This window comes from Giraffa tippelskirchi, chromosome 7 (genome assembly GCF_054371585.1).
Source record: "Giraffa tippelskirchi isolate mGirTip1 chromosome 7, T2T-mGirTip1v1.2.pri, whole genome shotgun sequence".
Classification (NCBI taxonomy): Eukaryota; Metazoa; Chordata; class Mammalia; order Artiodactyla; family Giraffidae; genus Giraffa; species Giraffa tippelskirchi.
In genome coordinates this window covers 26,323,024-26,343,903 of record NC_137281.1, presented here as the reverse complement: position 1 = coordinate 26,343,903, position 20,880 = coordinate 26,323,024, and the positions used below count along the sequence as shown (strand labels likewise).

Here is a 20,880-nt window from a genome sequence, read left to right as displayed (position 1 = left end):
GGGCAGCTTGGCTTCCTCGAAGTACAGTAGCTACAGTCCATGAGTGAGTAAGCATCCTAAGAAGCAGGACAGTTTCCTGGGCCCAGGCCTGGATGGGCACAGCATCACTTCTGCCATATTTTACTGGTCAAGCAGGTACAAAGCTCAGATTCAAGGGGTGGGCAGACATAGGATCCATCTTTGGATGGGAGAAGTATCAAAGAAATACAGGACCATGTATAAAAATTACCACAACACAATAGGTGATCTAACAGCAGAAAGTTTTAAGAATGAATCCATAAATTAGAAAGACCTAGTTAAGGAATTCTCCCAAAAGAAGAAAAAGAAAACAAGAGAGATATGAGATAGAAAAAGAAGTTCTAGATTAGCATGGCCCCTGCGCAAGGATGACACACAAATTCGTGAAGCGTTCCATATTTAAAAAAAAAAAAGAAAAAGAAGTTCTAGTATTTGCACAATAGGAATTCCAGAAAATGAGTAAAATAAAAATGGAGAAAAAGTGCAACATGAATGAACCTCGACAACATTATGTTAACTATAGGAAGCCAGATACAAAGGTCACATATTATATGACTCCATTTGTAAGAAACATGCAGAACAGGGAAATACATAGACACAGAGCAGATTGGTGGCTGGGGGAACCACAGGATCAGATGCAACTGCTTAATAGGTAGAGGGTTTCCTTTTAGGATGGTCAAAGTATTTTAGAACTAGATAGAAGTGGTGGTTGTATGACATTGAGAATGTACTAAATGCCACTGAATTATTCACTTTATTTTTAATTTTTTTGAACTTTATTTTTTATTTATTTGGCTGTACCAGGTCTTAGACATAGCACTTGGGATCTTTGTTGCCATGCGCATGCTTTTAGTTGCAACATGTGGGATCCAGTTCCCTGATCAGGGATCAAACCTGGCCTCCCTGGGAAGTCCCCTGTAATTTGTTCTTTTTCATTACTGTGTTCTCTTCCATGGAGTTAATACCACACAGTTGATTTCTCTATTGTTGGGTTATTTTCAGTTTGAAATTACTAAAATTAGTGCTTCTCTAAATATATTTGTTCATGTCTTTCTGTGCACATGTGTGCTGGCCTTTCTGTTGAGTCTTTAGGGGAGAAAAATGGTTAAATCCTTGGGTATATGATTCTGAATATTCATTGGAAGGACTGATGCTGAAGCTGAAACTCCAATACTTTGGGCACCTGATGCGAAGAGCTGACTCATTGGAGAAGACCCTGATGCTGGGAAAGATTGAAAGCGGGAGAAAGGGATGACAGAGAATGAGATGTTTGGATGGCATCACTGACTCGATGGACATGAGTTTGAGTAAGCTCCGGGAGTTGGTGACAGACAGGGAAGACTGGCGTGCTGCAGACCACGGGGTCGCAAAGAGTCAGACATGACTAAGCGACTGAACTGAACTGATATGTGTCTTTAACTTTAGTAAATAATGTGGAACAGTTTTTCAAAGCAGGTTTTTTTTTTTTTTTATCAGTTTACACTGCCACCAGCTGGGTATCAGAGAACCTTATGCTCCACATCCTTAACACCCTATTGTTCATCTGTTTAATTTTAGTTATCTTTTTCTGTGAGTTTTATTTTGCATTTCCCTAGTGACTAGTAAGATTGACAGTCTTTTCATTTTCTTTTTTTTTTTTAATTTTTTTTATTTTTTTCTTTTCATTTTCTTATTGGCCACTTGGATATGCTTTTTTGTAAAGTTGCTTTGCAAATGTCTTACCCATTTTTATACTGGCGTGTCTGTCTCTGGATATATACCTTTTGTCAGTTATACATGTTGAAAACTTCCCCCACTCTGTGACTTGCTTTTTCACTCTTTTTTTAATATTTATTTATTTATTCGGCTGTGCCGGGTCTTAGTTGCGGCACAAAGGATTTTTGATCTTCATTGCAGCAGGCAGGATATTTAGTTGCGGCATGCAAACTCTTACTTGCAGCATGTGGGATCTAGTTCCCTAGTGATTGAACCCGGGTTCCCTGCACTGGGAGTCCAGAGTTTTACCCACTGGACCACCAGGGAAGTTCCTGAGATGATACTCTTTAAGTGGAAGACTCACTCTCCTAGATATCAACTTGTTTTAATAAATGGAACAGAATTCAAAGAGAGACCCACAGGTGTGTGGACACAATTTATAACATAGCTGGCACTGTAGTCTCTCTGCTAATTTAAAGTTCCCATGGAAGGAACTTAGATCTGGCTCTGGCCCACCCTGTGGACTGGGAGAGGAAAGTGGCCAAAAGATGGAGGGTCTGTAGGAAGCTGAGCAGATGTAGAAGCTGAACAGTTTCTTTTCTTTCTCTTAACAACTTGATTCCCACCCCTGCCCATTAAAAAAAAAAATCAGTTTAACAAAAATCAGAGTACCTTATCTGAAAAATCTTCACACACTTTCTCTCTTGATATTTCCAAACACATTAGTTTATTCTATAAAAGGTATCATCCTCTTAAAAAATTTTTTTAAAAAACTTTTCAGAGAGAGATTGGGAATGTACCCTCTGTTACACTCCATGATGGGATCAACTCTGAACTTGATTCTTTAGCGCTCTTCTGCGGGCTCAGGCTTTTAGCATAAGAATAAGGTAAGGTTCTTCTGCCTTTCCAGAGAGAGAGACAAAGCTGGAAGCCAATGGGAACCAAACATATTGAGCAGCTGGGGGTAGAACCTAAGACCCCTCACCAACCAAGAGCCCATCAGACCCAATCCCTTTCCCCGTGAAGAAAGGACAGTCACACCTGGCTCTGTACTCAAAATGTTTATTCTCAGCATATATATGTTTGTGCCTGGATGACTAGAAGGGAAACTTTGTGACACTTTGCCACAGTGATCTCTGGGGGACTGGCCAGGTCACTAGAGCCATAGGATGAGGACTGAGAAGGTGGCAGCAGCCACAAGGCCTAGAACGAGTTGTGGGGAGGCTTTTGGGGGCCTCTGGAGGGCTTCGTTGGTTAGCCACTTGTTTCTCACCCGGTGTGTGGCCCGAGGCTTACTCTGAGGCTGAGTCAGGAGGTGGGAATGGCACGACCTGCCCGCTTGCCTGTTTGGAAATTCATCCTCCAAAGGACTCTGACCTTTGTTTTCCTCTCTCACCTGAAGATGAAAGTCAGCAGTCTGTGGCTTCCACAGTGCCCCCCTCATCTGCTTAAACCACTGAACCCTCTTTTTGTCCAGCCCAGCATACCTGTTCCACTTGTCTGAAGACCCGCAGCAGGTTTCCACGAAGGACGCCCTGAAGCTCTTCCTCCCTCCAGCCTCGCCTCAGCAACTCCTCTATGAGTACTGGGTATGTGGACACATCCTCCAGCCCCTCGGGGAACCTGCGTGGCCACCAGCTGGCTAACTGTGGCTCCTCAGCCCCGATCCTGGCTGAGGGCCCACTGTCGCACCAGCCCAACCACATATGGGAAGTTAAAGGCTGTGAATGCAACTTTGGAAGCTCCTGGAAGACTGGGCTTCAGCAGCACTTACCTGCTGAGCAGATGCTCAGCCCACAGCACATCTGCCGGGCTAGCAGTGGAGCATGTGCTGGACAGGTGGGCTGTCTTGGGAGAGGATGGGGTTCTTAACAACTCTGATGGCCTGGAGTGGGAATGGGTCCACTGGACCACAGGAGGGATAAGGAGAGTCCAGGAAACAGATCCTGGGAGGGGAAAGATGCCAGGTGGGCTGAAAGACCAGAGTCTGTAATGGAGGATGAAGGATGGAAGGACCATGGATGGGGAACTGACACTAAGGGACTCCCCACTGTACCCCCACCCAAGACAAACCCCAGGGAAACACTCACCGGCCAGATCCATCATAATTTCCACTAATCCCGATGAACTCAGATCCCATGACTGCCCTGATGTGGTCAAAGTGATCTAGGGGATGAGGGTGGTGGTGGGTAGCATGAGGCTGGAGTTAGATCCTGGGACCAGCCCTGATCTGAGGAAGCTCAGCGTGGCCAGTTCCCCTGCCCAAGGCAATTCAAGACAGGACAGCTGACTCCAAGGGGCTCCTAGCCTGCTATGAGTTCTGGAGTGGCCTCAAGCTAGACACTGGACCCAGAGTGAACCTCAGGGCCTGAACCCCTTAGGACCTTTTCCTGCTTAGGAGCCACCATGCCTCTGGTTCCTTGAGAGCCTGGTCACAGGGCTCTGCCTGTCCTGTCTAGGGATATGGGAGCAAAAGAGAGACTCAGAAGCAGAGGCAGTTGCCTCCCCCCAAACCCGTTGCACTGGTTGGAGCCCCAGATCTGGGTTCGGGGCAGTGAAGAGCTATGTCTGCTCCCCTAGACTATTGGGAGGCCTGCCCAGGGCCCAGGGTGTGCTAGAAGGCTAGAGCTCTCCTGACGGCCCGAGCAGCCATGGGCCAAGCTACAACTGCACAAAGAGTTGAAGTGGGGCTCACCTGCCACGGTGGACACATTAGCAAACAGGTTACACTGCAGCACCCCCATGGACAGCGACACCATCACAATGCCACCATTCTTCTTCTACATGGATGAACAAAGGAATACTCAGCTTGCCCCTTCTGACCGGATGGCCTGCCACCTATGCCCTGGGGGCCCTGATAGGGTAAGTGCTCAGTGCTGTGAGGGCTTGGGTGAGGCTTTACCTCTCTTGGCACCTGGGTGAGAACTGATTTGGCCTTGAGTTTCAGAGATGGGGGAGGGTTAGCCAGCCTCAGGTCCAAGGGTGAGTGAAGACCGGACTGGTAGCTTTGCTCAGGGTCAAGGATCTTTGGATGAAGTCCTGGGTTTGAGGGCTGGGGTGGCCGCTCACCAGAAGTTGCAGGATGTCATCAGGAACGTTTAGCATGTTGTCGCACACAGCTTTGGCAGCCGAGTGGGAGAAGATCACAGGAGCCTTTGACACTTTCAGGGCTTGCTGTGCCAGGGCATGCGACCCATAGGACAAGTCCACCATCATGCCCAGGCGATTCATTTCCTCTATCACCTTCTGCAGGGACAAGTGGAGGATTTTTTTTTGGAGGGGGGTTGTCAGGAGGGATGTACGTGTGTGCATACCTGTAGTGGGTGGCTGGGGTAGGGTATTGAAAAGGAATCCTTACCTCACCAAAGCTTGTCAACCCACTGATGTTGGTGTAGAAGAGCTGAAACTTGGTGGAACTCTCTGCCCTGAAAGGCAGCCAGAGGAGGGAAATCTAGCAGGCCACACCTTGGCTAACAGAGCCTGGCCATCCAGGCTCTCTGTCCACCCGTCCCACCTCAGAACAGGGTGAGGATCCGGACCAACTGCTTTCTGGGAATATGAGGGATCTGCTGAGAGTCCAGCCTCCTTCTGTGGACCCCTCTGTCCTCACCTCTCTAGCAGTTTCCCCACCAAGCATCTACCATTCCACCCCAGGCCAGGCAGTCTGCTCACCAGGGTGTGTTGCAGGTGAAGGTGAGTGTCAGGTAGCGAACTCCCAGCAGATAGAAACTGCGCAGCACAGAGAGGCTGCTGTCAAGTGAGTGACCACCCTCCACGCCAATAAGGCAGGCCAGCTTTTGAGTGCTGTTCAGTCCTAGAAGAAGATAGAGGATCAAGTGGTCAGAGGCCAGGGCCAGAACCACCAGAGTAGCCCCTGACTCCCCTCCCTTCCCCCAGCCCACCTTCGGCTGAAGTCACGAGCTCCAGTTCATTGTAGGAGTCACACATGCGGCGGATGAGGTCAATCTGCTCCAGCGTGAGGCGCACAGCATCCTGGTCCTGAGTCTGGCATGGGGCGTAGGCTGACCAGAACTGGGGGTTGGCCCAGGGGTCCAGAATGAGATTAGCCTGGTCTCAACACTGTAGGCCTGCTACTTACTCCTCCTCACCCCTCAAGGTACTCATGTGGGTCAGTGGCCCGAGTGTAGCATCGCATGACCCTATGGTACCCTGATGACTATTCAGCTTGCTGCCAGCAGCCCAATTGAAATCATGACACCTCATTGCTTGCTGTTTGTCCATGGGCTATGTGAATGCCCCAAGGGCAATCCACCATATCCTTTGTGGTTTCAGAGCCCCCATCCTCACCAAGGATTTTCCGTTCACTTTCTGTGTCTCCACAAAACCCGGGCACCCGTGCAGCTGGCCTGTCTTGACATCCAACACCCCTACACTCACTCCCCAGCAGCCACATGATGGCACACAGTGTGTCCTATGTCCATCAGAGGCCTGTCTACCAGGTTTCTGTGGCCCCCAGGTTCCCCAGAGGCCATTATGTGTGTCCCTCTGGTACCTGTGCACCCACGAAGCCATCCCTGAGTTTGTCTAGGTTGGTCTGGCCGAGTCTGAAATTGCGCAGGTTCACACCTTGTAGCTTGTTCTGGAAATGCCGTTTCAGGAGCAGCGGCAGGTGGTTGTGGCTGGCGTTGTCAGGACAAAGTAAGAAGAGTAGGGGACATGGCCTCCAGGCCATGGGCCTACCCTGTCCCACCCCATGTCCCCACCTCACACAGATGATAGTCCTGAAGAGCAGCTGTTAGGTAGAGGGTTCTACCAGCAATAGCGTAATGGGGAGGAAGGCGCCCTATGGGGGTGGTGGAGAGGGGTGTGTCAGGGAGCCTTCTCTCTAACCCTTCACGCCCTGGACCTCCTCTCCTGCCCAGGAGCGGGTTCAGCCCTCACCAGCCCGCACACCTCCACCTACGCACCCATCCACCAGCCGGAAGTCCCGCATCAGGGCTCGCGCGCGCTCCTGGAGACTCGGGCCTCTGGGGGTTCCTGGTGCTACTGGGGTGCTGGAGGTGGCCGGCCTGGTCAGGGCGCTAGGGGTTCCCCATGTGGTCTGGGCGCTGGGACCGCCCGGCGTGGTCTGGGCGCTGGTTACCCGCTGCAGCAGCAGCCAGAGCAGGAGCAGCAGACGCAGCAGAGGCCCCTGGGTGAGCACGTGGGGACGCTCGAGGCCTAGGGGCAGCATTGCTGCACAGGGCAGAGCAGGCGGGCAGAGGCGGGTCTCGAGAGCTAAGAGGAGCGGGCGAGGGGCAGATGGCGACAATGGGGTCCCGACCGTCGATGCTGGTGACCCAGCAGCACGGCCTCGTGAGAAGCGGCTGGAGTCAGGACGCTAGGCAGATTAGCTCGGGGATCCGCAGTGCCGCCTCCCAGCGTGGCCGCCAGGGGGCGGTAGGCCCTTCCCTCCCATCTAGAGTGGCGCCCCATTGGGCCAGGCCAGCCTCTGCCCCGAGCGCCCTCAGGCGGCGCCCCGCGGGTTACCTCTGTTCCTTCTTGCTGCCCTGCACCCACCCCTCCCAAGCGCCAGAGACGTACTGATTCCGGGAGAAGGCCGGGGATGGGGTGAGGGGTGGGGACTAGGAGGGCCCCAGGAATCTTCCCAATTTCACCCCTAGGCAGACAGGTCGCAAGCCCAGGTAGGGTTTTAGCTGCAGGGATATGCCTGCACTCGAACTGGTTAAACATTCCATGAAATTCTGGGAAGAATTAAAATTTAAAAGATCTGTATGCTTCGACTGGCAGAAGAAAAAGATCCCCTATATATTTTTAACAAAAATGAAATTTAAGTATAATATTTATGGGAGACCATTTTGTTTTAGCACCTGGTCATTCACTAAGTTGTGTCTGACTTTTCTGCCACCCCATGGACTGTAGCCTGCCAGGCCCCTCTGTGCCTGGGATTTCCCAGGCAAGAATACTAGAGTGGGTTGCCATTTCCTTCTCCAGGGGATCTTCCCCAGGGATCAAACCCACACCTCTTGCATCTCCTGCATTGGCAGGCGGATTCTTTACCACATCTCGTATTAAAATTTACTTCTGGGGACTTCCTTGGTGGTCCAGTGGTTAAGACTGTGGGCTCCCAATGTGGGAGGCATGGGTTGGTGTTGTAGAGTGCGCCTCCGCCCAGAAAACAAAACAAAAATCCTGCCCCAAATTTACTTCTGTACCTGTGTTGACATACACACACAAAAAAAAAGACTCTAGAAGAATATACATACTAAACTTTAGTTAATAATAGCCATCTTGGGAAGAGGGTTACCTGTGTCTTATGTGTGTTAGTCGCTCAATTGTGACCCCACGGACTGGGACCTTTGAGCACATGTGACCACGGACTGGGGCCTGCCAGGCTTCTCTGTCCTTGGAATTCTCCAGGCAAGAATACTGGAGTGGATTGCATTTCCTTCTCCAGAGGAACTTGCCAACCCAGGGATTGAACCCTGGTCTCCTGCATCAAAGGCAGATTCTTTACCGTTTGAGCTATAGGGTAGTCCTAACTGTTTTAGGAAGGGGGCTACCTACTCCCTGGTCCATTTGTGTCTCATCTTTTTTTGTATTTTTTTCTTTAGCTTATCTGGCTGCACAGGGTCCGAGTTGCGCATGCAGGACCTTCTAGTTGAGGCATGTGAACTCTTAGTTGCTGCATGTGGGATCTAGTTGCCTGACCAGGGATTGAACCCGGGCCCCCCACATTGGGAATTCGGAGTCTTAGCCATTGGACCACCAGGGAAGTCCCAAGCGCATTATCATTTATGGACTAGGGGAAGATGTAGTGGCTAAGTAGACTGAATGTCTTAGAAAGTCCCTGAGGAGCAGGGGGAGGGGTGGGCCCACCTCCAGAGCTGTCCAGCCATTAGAGGTCTGTGGCTCATTAAGTAGCCTGACATTCTGGCTGTGTCCAAATAGGAACAAAGATCATTTGAGATCCAGGCAGGTTCTATTCTTGGGAATCTGAGCCAGAATTCCCTAAAAGATCTCCAGGTAGTCGACAATGGGTCAGGATTGAGGTGAGCTACTCGGAGGAAATGAGTCAAGTCCGCCTTCCTGCAGCTAGAGCCTCCCACTGTCTTCTCCTGGTGCTGAGCCAAATCCCCTGGGATTCCTCAAGCCACTGCCAACAGGTCTGCCTTGAGTACCTTGTGTCTGAACTGCAGGGTCCCCCACCAAACTCCAGTGTTGGGGTCTGTCCCACAGGCCCCACTACAGAGAAGGACAGCTCATGCTGATTTCATTTCTGAAACATTTATTTTTGGGAAATGTTTGTGCTTGCATGAGAGGAAACTTTGTGGATGTCTGCGTCTGCCAAAGTGACATCTGGCAGGATTAATGGATCACCAGAGCCAAAGAATGAGGACCAGGAAGGCAGCAATAACTGTGAGGCCTGGGGCTGTGTTGGGGGAAGATTTTGAGAATGACCCCATAGGTGACAAAAAAGGATTCCCATGCCTTGGAGTTCTGGTTAGTTTCTGGTCTTGAGCCAGATTCTCTCTCTGCTGCAGATGCGAGAGGACGGAGCGGCAGGAGCTTCCCAGCTGCTCATCTGGGAACTCATCCTCCAAGGGACTCTGTCCCTTGTTTTCCTCCCGAACCTGGAGGTGGCAGGCAGTGGGTAGCGACTCCCACAGCAACACCCCCCATATACCTGCTCAGAGCTCCTATTCAGCCCAGCCCAGCATACCTGTTCCACCTGACTGAAGACCCGCAGCAGATTTCCTCGAAGGACACCCCAGAGCTCTTCCTCACTCCAGCCACGCCTCAGCAACTCTTCTATGAGTACTGGGTATGTGGACACGTCCTCCAGACCCTGTGGGAACCTGTGTGGCCACCAGCCAGCCAGCCAGCTGTTGGGCCTCAGACCTGCCCTCTGGTCCTGAGTCAGAACCAGTGTCCTATGTGTGCAGGGTCCACTGAACCCCAGCCCTGTTCAAATATGGGAAATGGAGACTTGGAGAGAGTAAATGATTCAAGCCTGCTCTTCATCCTTCAGAAGAAGGGCCCTAAAGCTCCTTGAATATTCATCAAAACTCATTGAATTGATCTATTAAGATCTATGCCTTTCACTGAATGCAAACTTTTCCTTCTGTTTATAAAAAGAAGAAAGGCTTTTGAAGAACTAGGCTGACCCCCTTGCATGCACAGACCCAACTTCAGGTAGAGAACATGGTCAGCCCACCCCAGACCTTGCTAAGAGTCTGCTCAGAGGCCGTGGGTCTGCTGGCACTGGCTGGGTGCAGATGCTGGGCAGATGAGGTCTGTCTGGTTGGGTTAGCCAAATATGATGATCTAGAGTAGGGCCAATGGGATGCAGATAGACAGGAGAGCCAAGCAAACAGACCCTGGGAGAGGGGAGATACCAGTGGGGCCAGCAGACCTGAGGCTGTGGTCAAGGCCATGAGGACCATAGTATGGTGGGCACTGTGGCTATGAAAGCCCCCCTGTGGCACATCCAGCCCAAGACAAGCCCACATGGATGCACTCACCGGCCAGCCCCATCATAATCTCCTCCAATCCCGATGAACTTGGATCCAATGACAGCCCTGATGTGATCAAAGTGATCTGAAGGATGAAAAGTCAGCAGTGTGGGACTTCCAGGGTGGGGGTGGGCGTGAAGACTGGCCTCTGTTGATTCCCCTTCTTGCAGCCTGTTGGCCTGATGGGCCAGTTGCTTCATGGCCTGGCACCCAGAGCACCGAGTGGAGGGCCCTGAGGTTTGGTCTGAAGTGATCCTGGCTGACTCCAGACTGGACTTCACATTTGGAGTGGACCTCAGAGACACCCATAAAGGCCAAGATTCATGCTGCCTCTCAGTTCCCTTGAGAACCTGTGAGGGAGCCTCTCCATGGGTGGTGAGAGAGGAACAAGAAAACAACTGACAGAGACCCCAGAGACCTATGGAGCTGCCCAGTCCTTTGACCAGAAGCACGGGCAATGTGCTTTGGAGCCCCTGCAGAGGTGCAGATGGGCAGCAACCGGACTCTGTGTCTGACTGACTCCCGGATACCCATCAGCATCCCAGTTTCGATTCTGTGGCTGCAGTTCCACATGCCAGCAAGAACTGTGTACTGTTCATTATTGGTCTTGGGGGAGCAATGCCTATTGCCAACAGGTGGGTCAAACCCTTGGGGACCTTCCGAGGTCCTCCTCAAATTTGAGCCCTGCTTCAGGTCCAAATCAGGACTGTTCAGAGAGCCCAGGGTGAGGCTTACCTGCCACAGTAGACACGTCAGCTAGCGGGTTGCACTGCAGCACCCCCACGGACAAGGACACCATCACAATGCCACCGTTCTTCTTCTGCAGGGTTGGACAATGGACATTTGACTTGGCCCCTGGCACAACCACCACCTGTTCACTCTCTCGGACCTCTGAGGAAGGTATTCAGCCCTGGCTTTGAGGTCAGAGATGTCTCCTCTCTGGGTTTGTGTGAATGGGGGAGCCTCAGCTCTGGTCTGGGTGGTGTCTTGGCGCTTAGTTTATGGGTTTGGAGGAGTATTTTTATTTATTCTTTTAGCTGTGCCTTGTCTTAGTTGTGGCACATGGGATCCTCCATCTTCCTTGTGACATGCGGGATCTTCTGTTGTGGCAGGCAGGGTCTTTAGTTGTAACATGTGAACTATCAGTTGCGGCGGGTGGGATCTACCGACCAGAGATCGAACCCGGACCCCTCCGCATTGGGAGCATGGAGTCTTAGCCACTGGACCACCAGGGAGGTTCTTGAGGAATGTTTACCACCTAGAACCCCCACCTAGAGTTCAAGAGTTCAGGGGCTGTGGTTCATGTGTTTTGGGGGCAGAAGATCTTTAACCTGGGGGTTGAGAAAATTGAGGAAGCAGAGGCTCAGGTTCAGGGCCTCCTGGTTTGAACATCTTGCTTTAGGTTTGCAGGCAAGAGCAGTCTCTCACCAAAAGCTGTAGGATGTCATCAGGAACATTCCGGGTGCTCTCACACACAGCCCGGGCAGCCGAGTGGGAGAAGATCACAGGTGCCTGTGACACTTCTAGGGCTCGCCGTGCTGCGGCGTCTGAGACGTGGGACAAGTCCACCATCATGCCCAGACGGTTCATTTCTGCCACCACCTTCTGCAGGGACGGGTTGGGGAGAGGGTGTCAGGGCTGCATTTGTCTTTGGTGCATTTATCTGGAGGGAGCAGGTGGGGCTGTGCATTCACATGGGGCAGGATACGGAGCCAGGGTCCTCACCTCACCGAAATTGGTCAGCCCGATGACATCGCTGTAGAAGGGATGAATGCCCTTAGCTGAGCTCTCTGCCCTGCAGGGTGACCAGGAGGCAGTTTGACTGGTAGTCATGACTCAGCTACAAGAGGCTAGACAGAGGTTCCATCGAGCCCTCTACACCTGCAACTCCCTGGAGTAAGAGGAGGGACCCAAGCAGGGCTGTGCGTGGCAGTAGGAGGGCTCTTCTGGGGATCCAGTCTTGCTTTGTAGACCTCCCCACTCCAGGTTCAGGGCCAAGTCCCAGGGGTGAAGCTTGGTGTGGGCCCCAGCATGATCTTGGGCAGATCCCTGTCTCACTGGGCCCATACCATCTGCACCAAGCTCACCAGGGCGTGTTGCAGGTGTGCGTGAGCGTCAGGTAGCGCACACCCAGCACATAGAAGGTACGCAGGATGGAGAGGCTGCTGTCCAGTGAGTGGCCACCCTCCACACCAATGAGGCAAGCCAGCTTCTGGGTACCATTCAGAGCTGGGGGCAGGTGGGGCAGATGGTCATTGTCAGAGACATGGGTGGCTTAATGAAACCCCCGACACCCACCACCGCCCGTCCAACTACCTTTAACTGAGGTCACAAGCTCCAGCTCAGAATAGGAGGCACACATGCGGTGGATGAGATCAATCTGCTCTAGGGTGAGGCGCACAGCATCCCGTTCCTGGGTCTGGCATGGGACGTAGGCTGACCAGAACTGAGGGAAGGCCAGGGGATGGTTTGGGCAGGGGTTCCTTTAGAACTCCTTAGGCCTCTCACCGCCTCCACAGCTGGTGCAGCACTCCCTGTGCCCAGTGTCACATATGATGCATGGCTTGTCCTGTGGTACTTGGATGCCCATCATGTTGGCTCACTGTGACCCCTGTTAGCCCCCAGCATCCATGTCATGGCACTTTCTAGGTTGCTATGGTAACTGAGTTTCGATGTGACTAACCCACGGTCTCTGAGGCCCCCAAACTCCCCCACATTCCCGCGGAGCCATGGTAGCACCTTGTGTGTCCCCTTGGTACCTGGGCACCCACGAGACCGTCTTTAAGCCTGTCCAAGCTGGTCTGGCCATGGCTGAAATTGCGCAGATTAACATCCTGTAGACCCTTGCGTTTAAACTGCCTCAGGACCAGGGGCATGTCGTTATGGCTGGAGGGAGGTCAAGGCAAATGGGTGGGCTCCTTCGGTCTTAGGCCAGCCAGGGGATTCCCCCACCTCACACTGTCACATAGACTATACTAGGACCAGCTGAGGCCTGGGCTGAGGGGGTTCCCACCAGAGAGGGAATGACAGAAGAGGAGAAGGGCACCCATGGATGATGAAGAGGACACCCAGGGGTGGTGTGAGGGAGCCGCCCCACTAGCTCTGTATGCTCTGGACTTCCTCCCTGCCCAGGGCCAGGCTAGGCCCCCACCAGCCCCCACACTGCACCCACACACCCATCCACAAGTGGGAAGTCCCGCATCAGGGCCCGTGCACGCTCCCCCAGACTCGGTGTGCTGGAGGTGTCCAGTCTGGTCAGGGCGATAGGGGCATCTGGTGCTGTCTGGGCGTGGGTTACCAGCTGCAACAGCAGCCACAGCAGGAGCAGCAGAGGCCGCTGAGTGAGCACGTGGGGATGCTCGAGGTCCCCACTCGGCATGCTGCAGAGGGCTGGACAGGTGGGGAGAGGCAGGTCTGAGAACGGTGGGGGTGCTGGGGTTCTGCCAGTTGACACAGATCACCCAGTGGCACGGCCTCTGGGAGAGGGGCATGGAGGGAGGGGACACAGAGTCACAGGACCCTGCAACCCCTGTGCAGAGAGCTGTGATCCGTAAAGCCCGGGTGCCATGGGGGCCTGAACTACCCTCCTGCCCTCTGCTAAGAGGCAGTTCTTATGGGCTAAGCTGGCCTCCACCTTGAGCCCATTCCCCTCCCATCTCAGGTTCCCTCCACCCCCACCCCTCTCCCGACCCCTCTATTCCGAGGGAGCCACCCTAAATTGCTCTCCCCCTGCCTCTAACCTTGCTGTCCAAGAGAGAGTCCAGGGCGCTTCTGTCAGAGAGTGGCCTTCAGCCCCAGGCAGCCCCTCCCAGGAGTACAGCTTGTCCCCATCTGTCTGCAGCCTGCCCCACCCACCCCAGGGCCGCGTGCCAGTGTCTCTGTGTCCCCATTGATCTGGGCTCCCAGTTTCCAGATGCTGGGCCACGTGGGGTGGGTGTGAGGGAGGAGATATTTTTTAGAAATGGAGGGTTAACTTTGTGGATTCTAGATTCAGGAAGGGCCCCTCTGCCCCCGACGTTCTGTCTCCCCCTACTTGACTCCCCAGTGTGCGTGACCGTTCTCAGGGGACTTCAGCCAGCCACTGGGAACTGTCAGGGGCACTCCTCCCCCATTTCCCCCAGTCACCCTCTGGAAAGAGCGCCTTCAGGAGTTGCTGCACTTCTCCAGGGCCTCACTTGAGGAACTTTGGGGAGGTGAACTGAACAACCATCTGGGAAGAGTCAAGGACCCTTTTACTCAACAGAGCAAGAACCCAGTCGGTAAGTTATTGAGTGGAAGGAATTGAAGTCACTTATATGGCAGGAGACTCCCCACCCCAGGAAGCTTCCTCCCAGAGTTGCGGGCTGACCTGCTAGCCAGGATCCCTTCTACCTCAATGTGGAAGGCTTGGCATCTGGGTTCTGCTGCTACACTCGCTGTATCTGTATCTCGTGGCCCTTGTGGCTCTAGCTCTCCCGGAAACCACAAGGTCTAAGTTCCTGTGCTTGCTCCGAGGCCCCACCCCCTTCCTCATTTCTAGTTTCAGGCCCTCACCCTAGCTGACTCCTCTAGGAACAGCCCCCCTCCCACTGCCACCACACACATACACTGGGGATGTGCCTTCTCATCCAGAAGTTCAGCCACTGAGATTATTTCGAAACTGTGCCCAAACTCCTTCATCTCCAGCCTCTCAAGTTTCTACTCTGATCCGTGGGGCCCCATGGAGCTGTTCAGCCTTTGGAACCTTTCCTGGGTGGCAAAGAGTGACTAGCTCAGGGGTAGGGACCTAAGTCTGAGTGCTGGAGACCCTAGAAATCTCTCTAAAAATGAAATGAGTAAAACTCTTCCAGCAGAACTAGAGGTCCTGGGCTACCAGGGAAGGGAAGGGTCCCTGCTTGCGTGTATTTCAAGGCTCATGTATATTGCATTTGACATTGCCCAGTGCCTACAGGCCAGAAGGAAGGGCACACTGGTGGCGCTGTGTTGGAGGTGAGTCTGCTCCCTGCTCACTGCAGCTGGAGGGTTCTCTAGGCAGCCTGCCTGCAGAGCGTGTGTCCCCTAGGGCTCTGCTTCAGAGAACAGCAGGGTGTATCCCTGCCCTGGGCACCCAAACTCAGACCTGGCTCCTTTCCCTCCCCTTGCTGGTCAGCAGCCCCCACAGTCACTCTCACAGTGGGGAGAGGGAGGAGAGATTCTTGGGCTGGTTTCCAGGGAAAAAAAATATGAGTTTGGGGGATAAACAGTTCATTCCACTCTTGATAGACCTCCAGGAAGTGCAGACAGACAGCAGCTGTTGACAGAGGAATGAAAACAGAGAATTTAGCCTTTTTTTTTTCCTCTTTCTTTAGCTATTCTGCAAGGACCAGATGTCTAGACAGGCTGTTTTGACCTAGAGGAGGTAGGCACCGTTACTGTAGAAGATTAGCCAGGCAACAAATTTTCTGTAACGTTCAGCTTCAGTCCTTAAACAGGCTGGCACTGCTGGCCATGGCCTTGAGGTGACCATATAAAGCTGATCATGGAAACACACACACATACGTTATATACTCAGGGGCATGGGAGTACTCACATCCAAGTGGCAAGCAGATTTTAGCCAATAAGGTGACATGTCATTCCCTTAACCTCACCCAAGGCCATCTTCATGCCCTGTCCCCACCAGGGGGAAATGAGCACACTAGCAAAATCTTGTCCTCTAGGAGTCCCCCAGACACAGGGACAGTTTTTGGGCAGAGGTTATGACAAAAGTTTTCCAGGTGCCGCCAACAATGGGTGGAAGTGAAAAGAGGATGGAGGCAGAGAAGCCCAGGGCCTGTCTCCAGAGCTGACCTGAATGTCATCCATGATACCCTCTACTCTCTGTCCACCCCTCCCCTTTCAGGGCATCTTCCAGTTCTGCTGATTCAACCTCCAAACATCTCCCGGGTATGTCTCCTTTCCATGCCTACTGTTCCTTTCCCAGTACAGGTTATTTTCATCTCTCACCTCCTTCTGGTCCCCCCATCTCCAGTTCACTTCCCACAGAGCAGGCATACCCTATCTCTCTTTGAAAAATCTAGTGCCATCTTCCTGCCCAAAGTTTTTCTGTGGCTTCTTGTTGCTTCTAAACCTAGGATTCCTTTATTTGGCTTACACGTCCTGGGGAGTCTGCCCTCACCTGCTTCTCCAGTTTCAACAAATAACACGAACCTCTAAGATCCCCTGGAGAAGGAAATGGCAATCCACTCCAGTATTCTTGCCTGGAAAATCCCATGGACAGAGGAGACTGGCAGGCTACTGTCCCTGGGGTCTCAAGAGTCGGACATGACTTAGCGACTAAACCACCACCACCACCACTCAGCCCTCTATTTTCTGGCCACACCAGCCATGCTGCCCCTCAGCCTCCAAATGGTGGCGCTGTTTAGGCGGGGCCAGGGGAGGAAATCTTGCCATCAGGAAGAGTTGAACATACCATGGAGAACTCTGCCAAATCCAAACCCTCTTTGGCAACTTACCCTCTCTAAAAACAGGGACGTGAGTGAACCTCTCAGACTGCTCAGGTTCAGGTTTTGCTGGGACCTCTCCCTCTTCCTCCCCACCCCACCCTGCCCCAGCAGTCAGAAGTGGTTGTCCTTGTTGGAGCTGGCAGGTGAACTCAGTAAGGCCATGACCACCACATTCTGGCACCTGGCACCACCCCCGAGCACAGCAAGCACTTGACCAGCATCCAGTAAGAAGTGAGTTGACTAGGAGCACAGGAGGCTGCTGCCCTCCCTTCCCTCCCAGAACAAGGAGATGTGACAGCAGTGACAGTGCATCAGAGAAGCCAGAGTTCCTGTGTGCCCAGAGCTGTGCTGCCAGTTAGCAGCACACAGTGCATTCAGTCTTCACAGTAGCCCATGAGGTAGGTTTTTACCAGCCTCATTTTTTTTTCTGATTGATTTTTTTTTTTTTTCGTTTTAAAATTGAATTATAGTTGATTTGGGCTTCCCTGGTGGCTCAGATGGTAAAGAATCTGCCTGCAATACAAGAGACCCAGGTTTGATCTTTGGGTTGGGAAGATCCCCTGGAGAAGGGAATGGCTACCCACTCCAGTATTCTTGCCTGGAGAATCCCATGGACAGAGGAGCCTGGCGGGCTACAGTCCACGGGGTCGCAAAGAGTCAGACACGACTGAGCGACTAACACTTTCACTTTTTCACTATGGCTGATTTACAAAGTTGTGTCATTTCAGGTTACAGCAAGATGATTCAGCCACAAATGCACACACAGATATGTGTGTGTATATATATATATTTCAGATTCTTTTCCTTTATGTGTTGGTGTGATGTTTAGTCACTAAGTTGTGTCTGACTCTTTTGTGACCCCATGGACTGTAACCTGCCAGGCTCCTCTGTCCATGGGATTTCCCAGGGAAGAATACTGAAGTGGGTGGCCATATCCTTCTCCAGGGGATCTTCCTGACTCAGGGATGGAACCTGCATCTCCTGCATTGGCAGGCAGATTCTTTTCCACCGAGCTGCCAGGGAAGCCTCTTTTCCCTTAGAGGTTATTACAAAACACTGAATATGGTTCCCTGTGCCATACAATAGGTCCATGTTAGTTGTATTTTATATACAGTAGAGTGTATATGTTAATCCCAAGCTCCTTATTTATCCCCATGCCTCCCATTTGGGGGCAGCTTGTAAGGACAATGGAACTAAGATTCTATGAAGGAGAAATATCCTTAGTCTTCTGCTGTCTGGAGCTCTCTGGGGCACCAAGCCAGACCTACTCAGACTTTGTCTCTTTTGGCTCGTCCTCCGTGTGTGCTCCAGGCCCTGACGGGCCAGAGCTCTGAAGAATGACAGCCAGCTGTTTGGTCAAGTCTGCCATGTCTGACTTTGCATACCTCCTGTTCACTGCTGCCAGGCTCACCAGGGTTGGCTCTGTCTTCAGTGAGGAGAGTTCATGGTTCATAAGGCAGGCACCTGGCAAAGCCAGCAGTGGTAGGCAGAGTAGCCCACTGGCCCTGGGGTGGAACCTGGCTGAGAAGGAGGACAGGTGTGGGGATACCAGCTGCTGGGCAGGCAGATGATCACAGTGGTGCCCTCTTGGCAAGTCAGATAGAGTTCTTTGGACGTCTTGACTTCCAGCTGCTACCTCTCTTGAGGAGAATCTCTTCCATCTGTCTCTTTGTCCTGATATCCTTTGCTGATTACCTACTGGTGCTGGCCTTTTGCTGAGGTGTGCAGTGAGAGGGCTGGACGAGTCTCTAGTGGTCTATCACATGTGCTGGCATAACACTCAGAAGAGTTGGCTGTGGGAGCGCCAGGTGCTGGGAGCCAGTCCTGAGCAAGCAAATGTTTGCTCGACAACATACGTGTTTGCTCATTTAGCCTCGAGTTCAGACTTGCTGTCTCTTTGTTCAGCCTAGCCTGCTCATCTCTCAGGCCTTTCAGACCTGTCCTCCACAACACCATGCTGCACACAGCACACCATGCCCCAGACCCACCTACTCCGCTCCCTGCTTTTATATGGGAAGCTTGCCCTCCTCTGCCTGACTTCCAGGGCTTGCCCAAACTAGTTCACTGTGAAGCTGACCACCTGAATCCTCACTGATTTCAAATCTGGCTGAACATAGGCTCCATCTGAGAAGTTTTTATTTCTTTTTACCTATTAGGGAAAATGTTCAAACATATAAAAAAGTAGAAAGAAGAGTATATTGAACCCCTTTGTACCCATTGCTTAGCTTCAACAGTTATCGACTAATGCCCTGTCTTATTTCATTTATACCTTACCCATCCACTTTTGCAGAATATTTTAAAGCAAATCAGACATTTATTTCATCCATATTTAAGATTGCATCTCTAAAAGACAGGTGTGTTAGTCGCTTAGTCATGTCTGACTCTTTGTGACCCCATGGACTCTAGCCCACTAGACTCTTCTGTCCATGAGATTCTCCAGGCAAGAAAACTGGAATGGGTTGCCAGTTTTTCTCCAGGGGAACTTCCTGAGGGGCTCTTTTTAAAAGTCAGATCCTGGCAAAGGATCTGAATAGACATTTTCCTGAAGAAGACATACAGATGGCTAAGAGGTATATGAAAATGTGCTGAGCGTCACTAACCATCGGGGAAATGCAAATCAAAACCACAATGACTTGTCACCTCACACCTGTTAGGATGGCTGTTATCAAAAAAAGAATACAAGTGTTGGAGAGGACCTGAAGAGAAGGGAACCCTTGCACACTGTTGGTGGGAATTAAATTGGTACAATCACTATGGAAAATATTTTGAAGGTTCCTCAAAAAAAAATAAGACTATAGCACTTCCACCTCTGGGCATTTATCCAAAGGTAACAAAAACACTAACTCAAGATATATGCACCCCCATGCTCACTGCAGCATTATTTACAAAAACCAAATATGGGAGCCACCTAAGTGTCCATCATGGATGAGTGGATAAAGAAGATGTGGCATGGGGGTTCAGGATGGGGAATACATGTACACCCATGGCTGATTCATGTGAATGTATGGCAAAAACCACCACAATATTGTAAAGTAATTAGCCTCCAATTAAAAGAAAATTTAAAAATAGCTAAAAAAAAAAAAAAAGATGAGGTATATACATCTGATGCACTGATGAGGCAGGTGGGCCTGAGATACAGGCCCAAACCCTGTACTCTTTCTTCTCTCCTAATATTCCCCTGCCCCAACTCTCCAGGACCAACTGTCCCCTTAACTGCTGAGAGAGGCATTCCACCAGTAACATCCAGCAACTCACTGCCATGGCACACAGCAGTCAGAGTGGTCTTTCTAGCACCTGCATCAGATCACTTCAGTCTCCTGCTCAAATCGTTTCCAAAACTTCCCATCACACTTAAGAGCCACACTCTCCAGTATTGCTGATGAGCCCTACAATAATCTGGCCTGTTCCTACTTCTCCAACCACATCTTTCACTCTCTTTCCTCCCTGCTCACACTGGCGTTTCTGCTGGTCTTAGTACAGGCCAGCCTCACTCCTACCTCAAGATCTTTGTACTTGCCATGTCCTCCTTCAGAAATTCTCTTCTTCCAGCTCCTCATAGGATTCTTTCCCTCGCATTTCCACTGAAATGTCAGTTCCTCAAAGAAGCCTTCCCTGATTACCTGGTATAACATAGCAACCCCTCATCACTCTACCCCATTATCCTGTTCTGCTTTTCTGTATAGCAATTATAATTACTTGAAATTATTGTTTGTGTCTCCTTTTAGGTTGTGGGTGCCATGAGAAGAGGGGATTCGATCATCTCATTCACTGAAACATCTCAAGCAACTAGCACAGCGGCTGGTATGTAACGGGTGCATGTGTACTTGCTAAGTTGCTTCAGTTGTGTCTGACTCTTGGCAGCCTTATGGACTGTAGCCCACCAGGCTCCTCTGTCTCCAGGCAGGAATACCAGAATGGGTTGCCATGCCCTCCTCCAGGGGATCTTCCCAACACAGGGGTCGAAACTGCATCTCTTAGGTCTCCTGCATTGGCAGGCAGGTTCTTTACCACTAGCACCACCTGGGTACTCGGTAAGTATTTGCTGAATAAATGGATCAACAGATGGAATGGCATTTTCCCAGTCCTTCCTCTTTTCTCCTTACACACACACACACACACACACACACACAGCCAGGGAAGTACTCATCAGGCTCTACATTTCTTAAAGAACCTGCCTGTGTCCTGCCCCAATTTGCACAGGTGTCATTGCAGGAGCCACATAGGTAGAA

The 20,880-nt window shown here is 51.5% G+C and overlaps 2 protein-coding genes and 1 pseudogene across 26 annotated transcripts in view; 2 read left to right on the top strand and 1 right to left on the bottom strand.

Annotated features, from left to right (window-relative positions):
* DUS2 (dihydrouridine synthase 2) overlaps positions 1–20,880 on the top strand; it is a 72,719-nt gene that overhangs the window by 11,697 nt on the left and 40,142 nt on the right. The window contains exons 3-13 of one of the 8 annotated variants that reach the window (XM_081512879.1): positions 3,191–3,302; positions 4,512–4,575; positions 9,219–9,499; positions 10,361–10,825; positions 11,017–11,111; positions 14,312–14,449; positions 15,112–15,158; positions 15,518–15,567; positions 16,048–16,091; positions 16,788–17,049; positions 20,377–20,452. The gene's annotated coding sequence lies outside the window, so the exon portion shown is untranslated. The other 7 variants (XM_081512885.1, XM_081512882.1, XM_081512887.1 and 4 more) reach the window with 7 other exon arrangements.
* On the top strand, positions 361–421 carry LOC145515949 (U6 spliceosomal RNA; annotated as a pseudogene).
* On the bottom strand, positions 2,760–14,637 carry LOC145514610 (dipeptidase 2-like). 18 transcript variants are annotated; one of them, XM_081512795.1, is made up of 21 exons: positions 13,931–13,961; positions 13,367–13,666; positions 12,950–13,076; positions 12,507–12,636; positions 12,278–12,419; positions 11,916–11,985; positions 11,619–11,795; positions 10,926–11,010; positions 10,200–10,275; positions 9,398–9,533; positions 6,642–6,865; positions 6,227–6,353; positions 5,616–5,745; positions 5,386–5,527; positions 5,072–5,138; positions 4,783–4,959; positions 4,409–4,493; positions 3,804–3,879; positions 3,488–3,700; positions 3,201–3,336; positions 2,760–3,109 (listed from the first exon to the last, which is right to left on the bottom strand). In XM_081512795.1, the coding sequence occupies exons 2-21, from the start codon at positions 13,567–13,569 to the stop codon at positions 2,870–2,872; spliced, it is 2,763 nt and encodes a 920-aa protein (XP_081368921.1). In that variant the 5' UTR covers positions 13,570–13,666; positions 13,931–13,961; the 3' UTR covers positions 2,760–2,869. The 18 variants fall into 18 exon arrangements, with proteins under 18 accessions (XP_081368921.1, XP_081368922.1, XP_081368923.1 ...); XM_081512796.1 differs by lacking the exon at positions 3,488–3,700 and having other exon boundaries at positions 13,367–13,580; positions 13,931–14,003; XM_081512797.1 differs by lacking the exon at positions 3,488–3,700 and having other exon boundaries at positions 13,931–13,963.